Here is an 18203-nt window from a genome sequence, read left to right on the forward strand (position 1 = left end):
TTAAGCTGACGACAGTATGTAACGGGACAAAGCAGACAATATATGCTAGCGGTGGGTTTGAACTCTTACATGATGTGTACAAAACGAGATATATAAAAATAAGAAGGGAAATTATTAAATATACTATGAACAGCTCGAGTCTCATTTTACTTGTGATCGTCTGTAACAAAATGAGTAAAAAGATAACTGCTCGGAATTAAAGACCGTATCAGTAATTTTTTACCTGAAACACGAATTTTTTTCTCTGATTTAATATTCTAAAATTAATTTAAAAAACCTATTATATAAAATAAGTTTTTTCCTTTTATCTTATTAAAAAATTGAAAAGAAAAATAACAAAAATTAAATAAAAATTAAATAACATTTATTTTGAAGGCCCATTAACAAGACATTTGGGCCGGCCTTTTAGGTACAAAAGAAATTGGGCCGGCCTTTTAGGTACAAAAGAAATTGGGCCGGCCTTTTAGGTACAAAAGAAATTGGGCCGGCCTTTTAGGTACACAAGAAATTGGGCCTTGAAAGGCGTCGTTGAGCCCACAGTATAAGTATCGAGTTCTGGGCTCATTTTGGAACGCTGAATATAAAATTCGAAAGACTCCGGCCACCATGTGCCGATCGCGCCTCCTGTAATCTCCTTATCCATTTTCTTGGCGCGAAGCTCTAATGGCTTCGGCGAGCTTTACCAGCGCTCTGTGTTTCTTTTCGCAAAACCCTATAAGAAACCTCGAGGTATCCTCCTCTCCGATCTTCTATTCTAGCTCCAATGGCGTTGAATTCGCTTCCAATTCCATCGGTCTCACTTCCTGTACCGGCCTCTCTCCTGCAACTTCTCGTTTCAGTTCCCGTTTCACTCGTAACTGCTCCTCCAGCACCGCTCCAGTTCGCACTTTGGATTACGAGGTACTTCTTCTTCTACGATGTTTTTTGTTTAGTTTGTGGAAAAATTGGAACTCTGAATTGTACGTCGCTTCTTTTATTTTGTTGAATCTCTTTGTAGTTTAGTCTGTACTAGCTGCGTTCATGATTTTTTGAAGTATTTCTTGGATAACATNTATTAAAAAATTGAAAAGAAAAATAACAAAAATTAAATAAAAATTAAATAACATTTATTTTGAAGGCCCATTAACAAGACATTTGGGCCGGCCTTTTAGGTACAAAAGAAATTGGGCCGGCCTTTTAGGTACAAAAGAAATTGGGCCGGCCTTTTAGGTACAAAAGAAATTGGGCCGGCCTTTTAGGTACACAAGAAATTGGGCCTTGAAAGGCGTCGTTGAGCCCACAGTATAAGTATCGAGTTCTGGGCTCATTTTGGAACGCTGAATATAAAATTCGAAAGACTCCGGCCACCATGTGCCGATCGCGCCTCCTGTAATCTCCTTATCCATTTTCTTGGCGCGAAGCTCTAATGGCTTCGGCGAGCTTTACCAGCGCTCTGTGTTTCTTTTCGCAAAACCCTATAAGAAACCTCGAGGTATCCTCCTCTCCGATCTTCTATTCTAGCTCCAATGGCGTTGAATTCGCTTCCAATTCCATCGGTCTCACTTCCTGTACCGGCCTCTCTCCTGCAACTTCTCGTTTCAGTTCCCGTTTCACTCGTAACTGCTCCTCCAGCACCGCTCCAGTTCGCACTTTGGATTACGAGGTACTTCTTCTTCTACGATGTTTTTTGTTTAGTTTGTGGAAAAATTGGAACTCTGAATTGTATGTCGCTTCTTTTATTTTGTTGAATCTCTTTGTTGTTTAGTCTGTACTAGCCGCGTTCATGATTTTTGGAAGTATTTCTTGGATAACCTTTCGCATTTCCTTCCAAAAGTGGTAAGGATTGTATCTGGACTGATTATTGTTAGAATGTGCTTCTCTTTTCCACTCGTTATCTCTAGAACGGTGTATTTCATCAACATTCGTTGAACTAGAGGTTACAGAGCTGAAGTTTTGTATGCAAATGCCTTGTTGAAGCTGTGGTGAAATTTTGAGTGCTGTGTTTATGTGTTGTCTTTGTAAGACATGTAAAGAGTTTATTAGCAATGAATAATCAATCCATTTGCATTAGTTTATTGCACATAACGTTTGAAACAAATTGGTTTATGTATCTGGTAATTATCATAACTCACTAGAATAGCATAAGAAATGGCAGGAAACATTATAATAATTGCTAAGGTAGCATGTGTTGTGGCCATTAGATGACGAGTTCTAACATCATATAAGCATTAGCACTTTATATTTCATGCATTCATCCAATAAGGATGATTTTCTTCGTTCCCCAGTCTCTTACCCCCCTATTTACTGGATGAAATTTCATGCAGTTCACCGATGGTTCTTCTGAAGTGGAACTGAGGTTACAACTTGAGACTCAAGACATTCGAAGTTCAAAAGATGCTTTTGTGGATGCAAATGAAACCTCGTTGACTATTAGAGTACGACGCTTGGGATCTATTGTTACTCTTCTGGAAACAAAGCAACTATTTGAGAAGATTAAACCTGCAGAAACAATATGGTTTGTCGTTGTCATTGTAGATAACCTACTACATCCAGTATGAATTTCAATTTCTGAATATGACATTGCTTATGTTGAACAGGTATATTGATGAAGATCAACTAGTTATAAGCTTAAAGAAGCATGATCCAGACTTGAAATGGCCCGACATTGTAGAGTCTTGGGAATCCCTAACAGCAGGATCTACACAGCTTCTAAAGGGAACATCTATATATTTGATAGGGGATTCGACAGATATTAACCAAAAAGTTGCTCATGAACTCGCAGTTGGACTTGGGTATGGTGTTTACTCTATCTTGGGTCATTTTAATCTTCCAATGGTCTAAGTTGATAATGGTCGTCACATAAATTGCTAGTTTATTTGAAACGACTGATTGTTTGTAATGTTCATCAACTGAATTGTGGCCTTGTAACATGACAACTTAAACAAGGTAAATATTTTATCTCCAGATAGTACATACTTCATCAGTTATCATAGGTAAGAACAACGTTAACTCCCATTTTTCAATTATTAACATCAAAGACTTTGAGAAATTTATGCCCTCTTGGTGTTTTGAAAAGCCCACTTAACCGTGTGCCTAGGCCCATGGCATGCCTCAATGCTCAATGCCTACTAAGGCAAGTTTAAAGTTTAAATTAATACAACTATTAGTTTGAGGCTTATATAACCTCAAAGTTTTGGGGCATAAATTTATTTCCCTCCAGAAAGTCTCAACTCGGAGGAAGAAATCTATTAATATTCTTAAAATGTCTTTGTTTGTTACCCTATAATCTCAAATAAAAACTATGCTTTCTTAAAATTTTATCACGTTATTATTTGTCATACAATATTTCTTCATACACAAATAAATTATTTACATATTTCTTTTGTGCATTCATAAAAGCCCACACTTTTTTTCGCCTCGTACTTGAGCCATGGGGGGCTATTGTGCTCTAGTGTGCCCAAGGCTTTAAAAAACACTACCCCTCTCTACAATTGTTCCTGCTAATTTTGTCAAACTTTCATCTGAGAAATTTTATTGGCATCATTCTTAGGTATACTCCACTGAGTACAAAAGAATTGCTGGAAACGTTTTCCAAGCAGAACATTGATTCATGTAAGTACTATTTACTCTAGCCCTGCTTCGATGTCACTAATTACCGTCAGGGTTGTTGAGGATTGTTGGGATGGAGTCCCACATTGGCTAGTTTAGGGAATGATCATGGGTTTATAAGCAAGGAATAGTATCTCCATTGGTATTGAGGCCTTTTGGGGAAGCCCAAAACAAAGCCACGAGAGCTTATGCTCAAAGTGGAAAATATCATACTATTGTGGAGATCTGTGATTACTAACATGGTATTAGAGCCATGCCCTAAACTTAACCATGTCAATAAAATCCTTAAATCTCGAACAAAGTATTGTGAACCTCGAAGGTATAGTCAAAAGTGACTAAAGTGTCGAACAAAGGATGTACTTTGTTTGAAGACTCCAAAAAAGGAGTTGAGCCTCGATTAAGGGGAGGCTACTCGAGGGCTCCATAGGCCACAGGGGAGGCTCTATAGTCTACTTTGTTTGAGGGGGGTATTGTTGAGGATTGTTGGGATGGAGTCCGACATTGACTAATTTAAGGAATGATCATGGGTTTATAAGCAAAAATAGTATTTCCATTGGTACGAGGCCTTTTGGGAAGCCCAAAGCAAAGGCATGAGAGCTTATGCTCAAAGTGGACAATATCATACCATTGTGGAGATCCGTGATTACTAACAAGGGTCTTTTAAACTTCTATCCGTTTTCACCATAAACACGGAGTTTCTCTAGAGAGAAAAACGGATTTCCTTGACTACTAACAATTTAATAATTTGGTCTATACTGATTCTGAGGTCAGAATATGATGTACCTGTTTCTTTATTTCTCATCTTTTAGAAAAGTGCAGAATGGAAGGCCCTCACCAAAAAAGAGGACTACCAAGCCAAAAGGGAAGCACAGAAACTTGCACAAAAAAATCCCTAATTTTTGGTAACAAAAAATAGTGGGTAATCACAAAATAAATGTGAATTAGGAGTAGTCTAGAAGGAAGCGCTAATTGCACTACCTCCTCATGCAATTCTTCTTCTTGATTTGAGGACTCAAAACTACTTCTATCATCTCATTGAACTAGAAAAAAACAAAAACTCTACCCCAAGAAATTCCATTTTATGGATGTGAAAAGACCCACGAAATATGATTCATATCCTCTGCCATGCTCTTACACACCAGTTACGACCAAAGACAAAAAAAATAGCTTTAGTATTGATTCTTCTGAGGGCTGCAAGCCAGCAAAGAGCTGCATATTCTCTAAAAATTTCAACTTCCACTGAGTAAAGAAGAAAGAGTGTGTGTGAGAAGAAACCGAAAAGACACCAATCATAACAAAGCAGAAATAAAGCGAAAAACTTAGAAATTCTCTGTTGCAGGGGTCGGCCTCGGCCTCCCACTGTCGAACATCCATGGTGATTGCCACCATTCTTGTTTCTTCAGATAGCATTCTTTTTGAAGCTTTCTGCTCCCCCCTTATCATCCCAACACCATGTGGCGTTGGAAATTTCATGACTTGGCGGTAAGCTGATGGAATGGCCTTTAATTCGTGTAGCGTTGGTCTCCCTAAGAATGCGTTGTAAGCTAAAGAACAATCCACCACAAGGAAGTTCACCATCTTCCCTACTGACTTGGAGTTTTCCCCAAAGGTCATGGAAAGTTCAATGTTGCCTTTAGAATCGGTACAATTGTGCCCCCGAGAAAGTCATCGAGGATGATGACTAAGTTAAGTGGGGGAGAGTGTCACAACCTCACTAAGAGAAAGTAGGGTGTGACCCCCACACGCAAGATAGACAAGAGGCGACTCTCAAGTGGCGCCCCTTCGGTCACATGAGGGTCAAAATTGAGAAGTGCCATGATGCGACTGAGGAAGACGGTGCATCATCCAACACACCAAGAGTGTGCATTGAAGCTAAGTCGAGACATACGCAAGGTTCGAGAGAATGAGGGGACACGAGTGTCAAAGACAAGCTCGAAGAGGGCTAGGTAGGACCTTGGGCCATAACCTCAGAAGTTGGGTTTCGATATGAGTTTTGGCACGTGGCTTGGGAATTAAATCCGTATATATGAAAGATGAAAGCTCACCAAACCTTCTCCCCTCCAAATTTGAGAAGGGTTCGACAGCTCCTTAGTCGCTCTCTTCCCAGGTTCATTGCATTAAATGTTGTCAAAGATAGGACATCGGTTGAACTTCCTCCATTGACCAAAATACGTTGGACTTTTCGATTGGCGATGGTTAGAGCTACCACCAAGACATTATGAGATGGATGGAGGGCCTCACCTCTCTAAACTCAATATTTTGGGTATCACTCTGCACGTGGGCTGAGTACACTCCATTGCCCTCAGGTGCAAAGCTATACTCGTGTGACCCAACCCAACGCCTTTCAGAACCTTGAGCAAGACCGTGCAATTAAACCCAAAAATAAACCTAGCCAAGTGTGTTGATGCGCTGATACTGACCTTAGATACTCGTAGGGAAGTCTCTTATACTGCGGTAGTAAGGGTACTACTCTCATTAATTGATTTTCACATCAACATTTTTTTTAGTGGTGTGAAGTTTAGCTACAATAAATGTAGTTTTATGAAAGGGAAATTTCTAGTGTGAGCATAGTGGGTTCTACGAGAGTATTAGAAGAATTTCTGCTACTCAAGTTTAGTTTCAACAAATTCTAGATAGATGTGTGTTTTTGCCTCAAGACTTGCGAGACTCGCCCATACTCCAAGCTCACTCATTAAAACAAATAATAATAGAAAGAAAGAGGCTCAGTTCATTCCTTAAGGAGGCAAGGAACTTACATAACCTCGATCCGATCCAATTTGAATTTTTTCAATATTTTCCACGAGGGTGTTCCCTGCGTGGATTTCTCATCTTTGGATGCAGAGGTAGACATTGAAAGATACTCCAACAATTGTGTGAGGAATACTAACAAGTTCCACATTCGGTTCATGGTTTCGGTTCATGGTTTATAAGTGAGGACAATTATCTCCAGCCGTATGAGGCCTTTTGCATGATTCAAAAAAAAAAAAACCATTAAGGCCTATGGCCAAAGTGAATTATATTATACCATTAAAAGATAGGCGGAGGGTGTTTTGTTCTTATCCAATTATTTTCAAATCTACAACTTGGATTTTTTAGAAAATTGGTGTAGCCAAAGAAACCAGGGGAAATTCTCTCCAAGGAGTCTAAACTCAATATTACCAATCAATGTTAATGAATACAAGAGAGCAATTCTCTATTTATATGTATAGTGAATTGGAACAAACTAAAAATTCAAAACACAAAATTAAAAACTAAAAGGATTTATCCAAGAATTAACCCAAACTACTAAGGTTAACTAACTATCCTCGCATGCATATTTACAATAGGAGGTTTAACATCAGGTTCCTAAGATTTACCATTTACCTCAAGATTTGATAGTGCCAACTCAGACAGAAGCAAAATTGCGTTACATGCTTGAAATGACTTTTATCCCCGATTTTGCAGTGTGTTAATGACTAATCAATTCCAGGGATGCTTGCCGAAGGCTCTGATGCTGTAGCACAAGCAGAAAACGCTGTATTAGAAAGTTTAAGCAGGTATATCCAAAACTTGTCCATCCTTTTAGCATTTGCTTGATTAATAGAATTGGAGAATGTATGTTCTCTTTCCTGTTGATTACGCAGCCATGTACGTACTGTTGTCGCAACGCTAGGTGGTCGACCGGGAGCTGCAGGAAGAACTGATACTTGGAGACATCTTTATGCAGGATTCACTGTCTGGCTTTCACAAACCGAGGCTACGGGTAACTTCTTCCATACATTGTCTCTGTTTTATTTAGTTCCAAAAGAAATAGAAAAAGAAAGAAGAGAAACATTTATCATCTCTATGGGATTAAATTAAGCATTTACTTTCATTGTCCTATGGATTTCTTTCACTCGATAAAGCTGTTTTTCAGAACCTGAATCTCGGTTGATCTTACTTTTACTTCATTCATCCTTGTCAGATCATTAATTTTTTATGCTTTATCGGTAAATAAGTGTCAAGCCAGTATGAAACAGGAGAGCCCCTTCCGGGCAAGGTTCCTTAGGCTACGTTTTTCCTCTAATATTGAGGGGTTGGAAGAATCCCGCATCGTCGCAACTTTTCTGAACTTGGTTCTTTAAATGCAGATGAAAGTGCAGCTAAGGAAGAAGCTAGGAGACATATGCAAGACAGTAAGGTAGCATACTCAAACGCAGAAGTTGTAGTTAAACTTCAAGGTTGGGATGATGCTCATTCCAAAGCAGTGGCTCAAGCAGCATTAAGTGCCCTTAAGCAACTTATTCTGTCAGACAAAAACCTTCCAGGTATACTTTGTTTCACCCAATCTCGAATTCTAGTGTGTTTGGAATAACTTGCATAAAAAATTGTTTTTCTAAACAAAATCAATCCTTATATAAACTATGGAGTATTTCTAATTTAAAGTTATGTTTAGCATACATTCATCGGGTATGTTTGGAATACATTCATCGGGTTCGCCATTTCGTACCCACTACATCTCACACAGAAACATTGCTTATTTCTTGCTGCATGTTGAGATAAAATTAGGAGAATGTTAATGCATATGCATATACATGTCTGTATATACACACACACACATACTTCAGACAGCATTACTGATAGATAGGAGACTAATATCAGATCTTATGCCATTGAATTATGATCAATACGAATATGATATCATACTGACATGTAATATGAATCTCACGATTGTGTCGATATGGAGTTTCTTGTTTAGCTTGAACTTTGAGTTGTTTGTTATGACTCAAAAAACACTCGAACAACAAGAATAAGTATTTATCGAAAATATTAGTAGGATATTGTTTTATTGTAATTTATGTTGATATTCTAATACATTACTATCTTAGTGTTACTTCTGTTTTTGTTTTTGTGTGTGTGTGTGTTAGGGTACCTAATAGAATGCTTAGCCACAGCTTTGCTGAGGCAGCCTAGGAATAGTTCGTCATCATGTTTCCAGATTTGCAATTTATTTCGATCTTTGATTTGTTTGTACATTAATACATTAAAGATCGAAACATCGAGGCTGTCGATTTTCTTTGCAGTTTGAATAATTACAGTTCGTGTGGTTCGTTTATATTTCGACCGATTGAGCGATTTCCTCTGCTATGTTATTGTAGATAAGAAAAGTCTTTACATCCGATTGGGATGTCGTGGTGACTGGCCAAACATCAAACCTCCTGGATGGGATCCTGCTTCTGATGAAAACACAAAGAAGACCAGTGCCTGAAACAGAGGCTTTGCGGCTCTTTATTTCCACATTAAGCTTTCAATTAACAAATTTTCTGGTGATTTCACTCCTCCACCCTCAATTGTACCTTTGGAAAAAAAAAAGGGTTTGTTAAATATGTGATTTTTTTTATAAAAAAAAAAAAGAAAAAAGAAGAAATATATGTAATATTACTCATTGGGTGGAATCAAATTATGAACTTACCCTTTTTTCATATTCGTGCCGGTAAAACTTTTACAGCTTGGCATCTTCATTAAGATTTAGTAAATTTTATTAAATTTAGTTTTAAACTTTTTAAGTTTTTGTTTATTTGATTTGTAAACCTGTCGACATTGCAAATTACAAATTTAGATTTATGTATAATGTATAATATTATTTTATTTTATTTAATAGAAGATTACTGATCTTTTTAATTTAACCGTTCATTTTTTTTGTTGAGATATTAAAAAAAAAAAAACCCTGAAATGGAGAAGGGCAAAAAAAAGGATACATGAACGACACGAGATAGAAAGATGACAAGAAGAGATTTCAATACGAATTTCAATTAACTTTCATTACAATATGATGAGATCACAAGTACATTTTGCTCGTCTCATTCCCGACAACTTCCCACACCTAATCCATACTAACATTCAATAATCAATAACCAAAATCCTTCGGCATAAAATGAAAACTTGGAAACGCTAAATTCGAAGAAATAGACACACGACAAAGTACATTGCAAGAGCTTAAAACAGAAAAACCCGACATCCCGACGATTGGAAAAATAATCACTAGCAAAATGAGCTTCTACAGTCGGCACATTTATGAACATATGTTCGAGAGATATTCACAATTTTATGTCGACACATTCTAACCAAAAGCATCATATAACTATTACCATTAAAAGCACTTTGTCCACGTTGGGTCGAATCCAAACGTTATGGACTGGATGATTTCAGTGGCACCTGCAAGAAAGAGGAAGTTTCAGTAGAAAAACATTGGACATCCTAACGAAAACAGATTTCTCACAAAAAATTATTCAAGCCAAATGCACTGGAATTTTTTTAAAAAAATTACAAATGAATCTCTCCAACTTCATTAATCACCCATGAGTAATGATATGAGACCCTACATCGATTGGAGAGGAGAACAAAGCAATAAGTGATGATATGAGATCGTACATCAATTGGGAAGGAAAATGAAGCATTCTTGATAAGGGTGTGGAAACCTGCCCTAGCAGCGTGCTCCAAAAATCTTGAGGGAAAGCCCAAAGAAGACAATATCTACTAGCGATGGGCTTGGGCTGTTACAAATGGTATTAAAGCCAGACACCAGGCGATGTGCCAGCGAGAAGGCTGAGCTCCAAAGGGGGATGGACACGAGGCAATGTGCCCGCAAGGATGTTGAGCTTGATGGGGGGTGGATTGGGGGTCCCACATCAATTGGAGAAAGGGAACGAGTGCCAGCAAGGACGCTGGAGCTCGAAGTGGGGTGGATTGTGAGGTCCCACATTGGTTGGAGAGGGGAATGGGGCATTCTTTGTAAGGGTGTTGAAATTTCTCCCTAGCAGACACGTTTAAAAAATATTTAGGGAAAACCTAAAGAAAACAATATCTGCTTAGCAGACACGTTTAAAAAATATTTAGGGAAAACCTAAAGAGAACAATATCTGCTATCGGTGGGGCTGGGCTATTACAAATGATCGCACGAAAAGCACGTTAGTTGGGACAAACTAAAAGCATGCGACCAAAAATATATTNCGTTTTTTTTTTTTTTTTTTGGCTCATATGCCCTATTTTATCCCATTAGCTAACTTGTGCCACCTAGTTACTTGCTAGGTCATGCTAAATAATCACTCGTTAATCCAAGCAATGTGCCACATAAATACTTGAATAATGATGTTGATGGTAAGAACTGACTGGTTAGACACCACTGTTAAAGAATGTAAATGAGACTTCTTAAATGTTGGAGACTGAATAGACACCACTGTTAAAAAGTTGAATCAATTTGTAATAAATAAATAAAGATATATAGAGTAAACATGCAAAGACAAATCAGTTATCTCATCTCATGTCTACAACCTAGCTGTACTTACAGTGATGCATATTAGACTTTACAATAAACAAAACATCATCTATTTCCTACATTGGTGAACTCTACCAACTATTTCTGGATGACGTTTTGCAATTATGCTCCAGTGTTGAGAGTGAAAAGCTTCATGTCCAAATAAGTGGTTTATATAATTCAATGTGATGTCCAAATAAGTGATTTATATAATTCAATGTGGCACTATTTGTTTTGAATATTCTTATGATACACACATTGTATCATTGGAAATTGTTCGTCAAACTTTTCTCTACTTATAAGCCTTTCCTATTTAATGAGTTCAATAACATGCAGGGTGAGGATTCAAACATCTATAACTGTCGAAGATATAATGTCTTAATCTTGAGCTATGCTCGGTTCACTTTTCTTACAAGCTTTTGTAACAAAACATTGTGTCATTAGAAGCATGTCATTGGCCTTTTCAACTTTCCATAGGTACTGGTACGGCAATTTTTTTATGTTCTTTGTAGTATTTCTTAAATGTGAACAATACAATTTACAATTAAAAATTTTTAAAAGTAAAAATGTATTAAATTTTTAATTGACATTTTAATAAATACGACCATGTCTTTGCCACTTTTGTATGGTTTATTTCCACGTGGGGTGGGGTGGATTTACATTGATAACTGACAACAGGATTATAAGCTCCAAAAAATGCATTTGATTTTTACTTTGTCGTACTTTAATTCTAAAATCAATAATCATTAACTAGCTAGCATGTTTCCAATTTTTGGGCATCTTGTCTAAGACTAGGAGGTTTAAAGGACTAAATAATTTAAACATCCTGAATAAAGTAACTAAGTTAACAAATTACTAATGCAATCTCAAAAGATTGTGATTTATTTTTTACCCGAATTTTCATGTATAGAGGTCAAAGAGAAACATTGGGCAGTTTTAGATTCAATGTCACTTTGGTTTCGCGGTCTTGCTTTCTTGCCATTTTAGTCAGCTTGTTTCTCCCTAGGGTGTCTTGTTCCTTATTGTTCTATCTTACCTTGTATGTCTTGGGCGGTTTTCCCTTTTTGGTTTGGTTGCTCGTTATCTTTCACTCCTCTTGGGTGTTTATATTCATGATTTTTATTTTTCATCTAACAATGAAAAGTTTGTTTCATGTCCAAAAAGAGAGATGTTGAAATTTCATGTATAGAGGTCAAAGTACCAAAAATAGAATGAATTTGGAAAGAAATAGAGAATCAAAGAATTTTTTTTTATAGGAAAAAAAAGAAGCAGCAGAAGATGACCTTGGAAAGACTTGTTATTGTAGACCTCAACAAAGAATCTCCAACTATCAGTCTCAGCTGTCTTACAAAATCATCACGATTCATCTTCTTGGCCTAGAAAACAGCATCAAGATAAATAACATGAAAAGAGAGAAAACGAAGTATGACATAAAATTCAAATTTGAAATTACCCTGAATTGTTCGTATTGCACATTAATAGATTCCATGTCTTTAGAAGAAACTTTATTAGAGATAGCAGCAAACAACATGGAGAAAGGCATCCATGGAGACTTGGGCGTTTTCATAGAGTTGGAACCCACACTAACTGCTCTGTCGTGAGATCTCAAAATATCTGAAGGTTGGCCATCGCTAACCTAAAAGATAGTTTAATATTTGCAAGTAAAGCCACGTGCTAAAAGATCAAATATAAATAAAGTTCTCATGCTTTGACACAGCTCACCAAATGCCATCTTCAGGAAAACAACAAACATGAACCACAGCCCATGTTTTGAACCTTCATATTCATAATGAATGGCTGCAATGCTATAGACATAAATCAATTGATAAATTTGGAGGCTTACCGCATTAACTACTGAAGACTCCAACTGTATTTGGTCAGGAGACCCTTGACGAGATGCCGTGATCCCCGAAACATCATTAGTATGGCATTCAACTGCATGCATGGACTAGCATCAATAAGTGCTCAGAATACCATTCCATGTATTCATTAGATTTCTACTAGTTTAAGTAAAATTTAAAAAAAAAAAAACTGTAATCAACAGTATCATTTCCAACCATCAGTACAGTAACATCTCTAAGAAAAATATGGCTGTTCTAGAGCAGGATTTGTAAAACTTATCAAGGAAATAAGAATTGAGTCACTATCTCCTCCCAACAAACAGTGAAACCAGGGAAGATGGTCACCTTTGGGACTGGGAGCAACCTTAAAGCTGACAACAGATTCTGGATAGATGTGAGTACTCATATTCATTCTCCATACAACGTAATATGTTGGTTCTTTAAGGTTGTCCACTCCACAGTCAAAATCCTTGCTACTTGGATGGAATTGTCTGCTTCCAGGGTGAAGAAGTTCCACGTTTCCCAATATTACACGGCAAAATACCAGATGCTGCACTCCATTGTCATCAATATCGCAATGACTTGCACTGTAAATAAACAAAAGATCAAATCTTCTGAAAGCAATATGGTATGCATTTACCAAGCATAGGACAAATTGTAACATGAGAATACCAGTCAACATAGATACATTATATGAAATTGTCGTGCCAGATGAACAATAAGCAAAACATGTAGGGCAGGTGGATGTATAATAAGACGAAAATTTACTGAGTTGGACGAGTTATATATATTTCTAGTCCACTTAACCAAAGTAAAAGTCATTCAGAAACCAATTCTCTCGGCCGTCATTGACAAAAATCACTTGAAAACACTTTCCAAGAAACCGGAAATCACTGTGCACAAATGATAAAATCACTCAAAACAAGAGAAGATGGTAAAAGAACTGCAAACATTAAAAAAGTTGAGTTTTTTTATGGCAAATAAATAAAATAATTATTTTTCTTAACAATAAATGTAAATCCAAGAAGAGGGTAACAGAGTTACATTAAAATAATTTTTTTTCTTTAAAAAAAATCCTCCCCCAATGGCACAAATAAATAGGGGATCTCAAACATTAAGCGAAGATGGTAGCCAACACATACTTTATACGAGTTCAAAATCATATAAAAGATGATTATTGTTCTGAAAAAATCTAACCACCTGACATTTGAGCAATTGACAGCTGTGAGGTGAACACCAGTGCCATATATGGATCTGATTGAAGAAACCCCACAATGCCCAATTCCATACATCATCAAGCTAGATACTTCTGTTTTAGAAACAGGAAGCCAAGCATAACGAACATTTGCATCCCCTCTGTACACTTTGATCATTTCTATTTGCTTATTGAAAAGCTCTAATTGAGATTGCATTGAAGCGTCAATGCAGTGTTTTATATTAAGTATCTCTACACTACCATCAGAGCTCATCATTCCATCACGAAATATTTTCTCCACGGTTCTGGTATCCAATCCTCCGCTCACATATTGAGTCCCAGAGATGAGGTTTACATCCAATTCTTTAAGTTCTGGTACAACGCCATATGTTTTTCCAATAGGTATTCTACCACAACTATCCCCAACTTCTTCCATATCACGGTCATAAGCAAGTTCTTCGTCAGGTCCGGACGGCTTGACATAATCATTTGACTCCCCACTGCACACCTTCAAACTCGATCGGTCAACTTCACCTATTTCAATTTCCAACTGCAACTTGATTACATTAGACCCATGAGTTTCTTCAACCTGTGGTTCTTTATTTTCAAAATTATTGGAATGGCAGCATTCATTTGTATCTGCACAATAAATCTCAGGAAAGAAGCAGCTCCCTGCTGCATCAATCCATGCAAGAGGTTGTTGCAACCCCGTATTTAAGTCCAAGAAAAACATATGCAAAAAGTCTAGAACACAGTGCTGTCCGTTAAACTTGATTTCCAAAGATGCTTTCTTCACCTGCAGATCTTCCACAACCAAATCAAGAAGATCACGGGGAAAGTTAATCCACTCGCCATTTTCATAAAACATTATGTGTTTTGGTATCCCACTTTTCATAAAATTTGAATAACCTCTGTACAAGGGTTTAAAACGAGTTTCAGAGGTTGCAAATCTGCTGCTACATCCACCTAGCTTCCGTCTCTTTCCCACCCTACTTAATGAAGTCAAGGTAGGCCACTTGTGCTCCATGCAGACTGGTTCTGTTGAATATGCATCAAACTGTGCTGCTCGCTTTCTTTTTAAAGCAAGTGCAACTCTCTGGCTACCCAATACCTTTGCGATCCTGTCTTCCATTTTTACTACCTACACTAATATTTAAACCCAACTTCAAACCAAAAAATGTGTCACAAATCCGGAGCACACACTATACATTAACCGGACTTATGAATAAATCCATTTGGGATCTTGGAAAACCCTGGAAAGTGAAAATATGGCCATTAAATGAGAAAATGTCGAGCAATCATAAACACTAGACAAATTATGTGGACAAACATCAGAAAGAAAATTTAGAATAAGTGATAAAAGTTTATTTTCACATTTGGAGGTGTGTGAAAACTTAAGCCTAAACCTCAGATTATTTTTTCACATTTAGTAGTCTACGCCAAAAAGGACGTCATTTATTTTTTAAATTAGACTTCTTCCACACGCATGATCTTCCAATCAAGATTAAGATGCTCAGCTCTTTCCTAGAACTTTGAAACATAAGTTTTGCGATGGGCATCCAAATAAATCAGATGTAGAACATGTAATATAAGAAGAACCATAAATATTTGAAAATAGCAAGAATGGACCACACCACATTGAGGTGGGGCTCTTGAAGGTTTTTTTTCATTATTATGAGGAAGATAATAAATAGTATACTATCCATTCATGCTAAGAAAGAAAAATAGATTCTTATGACCAAAAATCTTTCGAAACTGCAAGATGCAGCATAATTAAACTCAATGTACAAAAAATATTCATGTCAATTTGAAAGAATAAAACTATAGATTAATGTTGGAGAAAATCTAAACATGCTAATCTATGCCAAATTCTTCAATGAGAAGGCATTACCAGAGTCACCTTCATACTAGATCAGAGCAATTGAGTAAAGGCACTATGCTTACGCCACTTTTTCAGGTAAAATCTAAATTCATCAGGAAGGAACTTTAAATTTGCTATTTTTTACCCCCTTTTTTTTGGAGGGGGAGGGGGAAAATTATTGTTGCCTAATCGAAGAATGTAAAGAATCCTCAAGTTTTAAGAGCTGGGGGCATTCATTAGACATAATTGTCCACAGCTATGTGTAGTGATGTGCTTATTCAAATGCATGCTGAAGTTGAAAGCATGGATCAGTGGAAATAAATTAAGACAAAATGGAGATAAGAGGACGACAAAATGGGATTTTGTTGTCACAGCAAAACTAGTTGAGATTACCAGGTGCAACTAACAGTCTTAAAGTCGATGATTGCTTCATAAAAATGTATAAAAATAAAGGAAAACAAACAATATAACACAAAAGAGCTTCAACAGTTGATGCTACACTGATCTTAAAATTGACAGCCAAATCTTTCCTCCCATCCCCTTAAACCGATACTAAAATCTTGCTATGTCCTAAATAATCCAGTAACTAATGAAAATTTCTGCACTTAACTTAGGAATACCATAACCAATCATTCAACTCAAAGTCTCAAACCAAACAAAAATTCACAAAAATAACCTAAAACTGCCATGAAAAATTAACCAAAATAACTGAGATCGAATAGATCGGAGTCACCCGCAAGTTTTTATCAGCTTTGACTACAAAATTAACACTCCTAAACACAAAAATCTAAATACAGCCATAAACAGGAGGATTAAAACCTGAAAACACAATCGAAACTTTAAAAAAAAAAAATTGCGAAAAACAATATAACCAAAATCTTACCATTAATTTGACATGTAACACAAAATAACACAACCATCCGCTGGATTTCAATTTGCAGTAAAAGAAAAAAAAAAAAAGGTCAAGGAGCGAAGAACAAGCAAGGAAAAAAAAAAAAGAAAAAAGAAAAAAGAAAAAAAGAAAATAAAAACTTAGGTATGAACAACGAAGGGCGGTAAAAATTGACTTTATATATGGAGATGAAACGGCGTCGTAAGACCGTTCCCGCCAACGACTTATAAGTCGGCGATGTCTTTATCCTTGGCCTTAATGTTAGCTGCCACGAACCTTCGAANTCACAAAAATAACCTAAAACTGCCATGAAAAATTAACCAAAATAACTGAGATCGAATAGATCGGAGTCACCCGCAAGTTTTTATCAGCTTTGACTACAAAATTAACACTCCTAAACACAAAAATCTAAATACAGCCATAAACAGGAGGATTAAAACCTGAAAACACAATCGAAACTTTAAAAAAAAAAAATTGCGAAAAACAATATAACCAAAATCTTACCATTAATTTGACATGTAACACAAAATAACATAACCATCCGCTGGATTTCAATTTGCATAAAAGAAAAAAAAAAGGTCAAGGAGCGAAGAACAAGCAAGGAAAAAAAAAAAAGAAAAAAGAAAAAAGAAAAAAAGAAAATAAAAACTTAGGTATGAACAACGAAGGGCGGTAAAAATTGACTTTATATATGGAGATGAAACGGCGTCGTAAGACCGTTCCCGCCAACGACTTATAAGTCGGCGATGTCTTTATCCTTGGCCTTAATGTTAGCTGCCACGAACCTTCGAACGGCAAAATTAATTAAAATAGTTAAATGAGTTTTTTCACAAATTATATTTTAAAAAATATCAATTTTATGATAAATAAAATAAAATAAAATAAAATAAAAGGCTTGAGTTGAATTTTTGCATTTTTTAAAAAATTATCCTCGTTTAACATTACCTCAATATTTTAATTCTTTAAATTTATTTTATAGTTTTTTTCTATATACCTAATTTATTTAACGCAATTATTTCATACATTTATTTATTTATTTATTTATTTATATATATATATATATATATATATATATATATATATATATATATATATATATATATATATATATATTAATTATTATAAAATTTAATATAAAATAGAGGTAGAAATAAACCATTTCTTATAAGGGTATAGAAAACTCTACTACCAGACGTGTTTTAAAACCACGGATGACTATAAATAATATATCAAAGTAGACAATATTTATTAGTGATAAGGTTTGGTTGGTACAGGTGACATCAAAGTCAAAGTCAACGTCTGAACAATAATATTAAATTATTATAGTTCAATATATATATATATATATATTACATTTTTTTTATGTCATTGTTTGAAATTCTTTCATTTAAGAAAGTGATCGACGTGGATATTCATACGACCTAATAGCTCGATTAACCTAGATTAACAAATCCAGCTAACATTGGAATGAGTTCATTTTTCTTTCGGTGTAAGTTGAGTTTAATTCTTGAAAAATAAAAAATTCTATTTAGTTTGTAGATTGACTTTTTTTT

General features: G+C 36.0%; 2 protein-coding genes across 4 annotated transcripts; one reads left to right on the forward strand and one right to left on the reverse strand.

The window, feature by feature from the left end:
• Positions 1-587: 587 nt before the first annotated feature.
• On the forward strand, positions 588-9029 carry LOC111810734 (probable inactive shikimate kinase like 2, chloroplastic). Of its 2 annotated transcripts, none has more exons than XM_023697501.1 (8): positions 588-900; positions 2304-2494; positions 2577-2771; positions 3530-3591; positions 7058-7124; positions 7212-7330; positions 7698-7874; positions 8706-9029. In XM_023697501.1, exons 1-8 carry the CDS (start codon positions 664-666, stop codon positions 8813-8815), a joined length of 1158 nt encoding a protein of 385 aa, XP_023553269.1. In that variant the 5' UTR covers positions 588-663; the 3' UTR covers positions 8816-9029. The 2 variants fall into 2 exon arrangements, with proteins under 2 accessions (XP_023553269.1, XP_023553268.1); XM_023697500.1 differs by lacking the exon at positions 588-900 and adding an exon at positions 1313-1642.
• Positions 9030-9333: 304 nt separating this feature from the next.
• Positions 9334-17258, reverse strand: LOC111809972 (inactive poly [ADP-ribose] polymerase RCD1). Of its 2 annotated transcripts, none has more exons than XM_023696479.1 (7): positions 17155-17258; positions 13903-15150; positions 13048-13289; positions 12705-12796; positions 12315-12497; positions 12145-12237; positions 9334-9762 (listed from the first exon to the last, which is right to left on the reverse strand). In XM_023696479.1, the coding sequence occupies exons 2-7, from the start codon at positions 15027-15029 to the stop codon at positions 9736-9738; spliced, it is 1764 nt and encodes a 587-aa protein (XP_023552247.1). In that variant the 5' UTR covers positions 15030-15150; positions 17155-17258; the 3' UTR covers positions 9334-9735. The 2 variants fall into 2 exon arrangements, with proteins under 2 accessions (XP_023552247.1, XP_023552246.1); XM_023696478.1 differs by lacking the exon at positions 17155-17258 and adding an exon at positions 16642-16774.
• Positions 17259-18203: the final 945 nt, after the last annotated feature.

Source organism: Cucurbita pepo, chromosome LG14, assembly GCF_002806865.2.
Source record: "Cucurbita pepo subsp. pepo cultivar mu-cu-16 chromosome LG14, ASM280686v2, whole genome shotgun sequence".
NCBI classification, from domain to species: domain Eukaryota; kingdom Viridiplantae; phylum Streptophyta; class Magnoliopsida; order Cucurbitales; family Cucurbitaceae; genus Cucurbita; species Cucurbita pepo.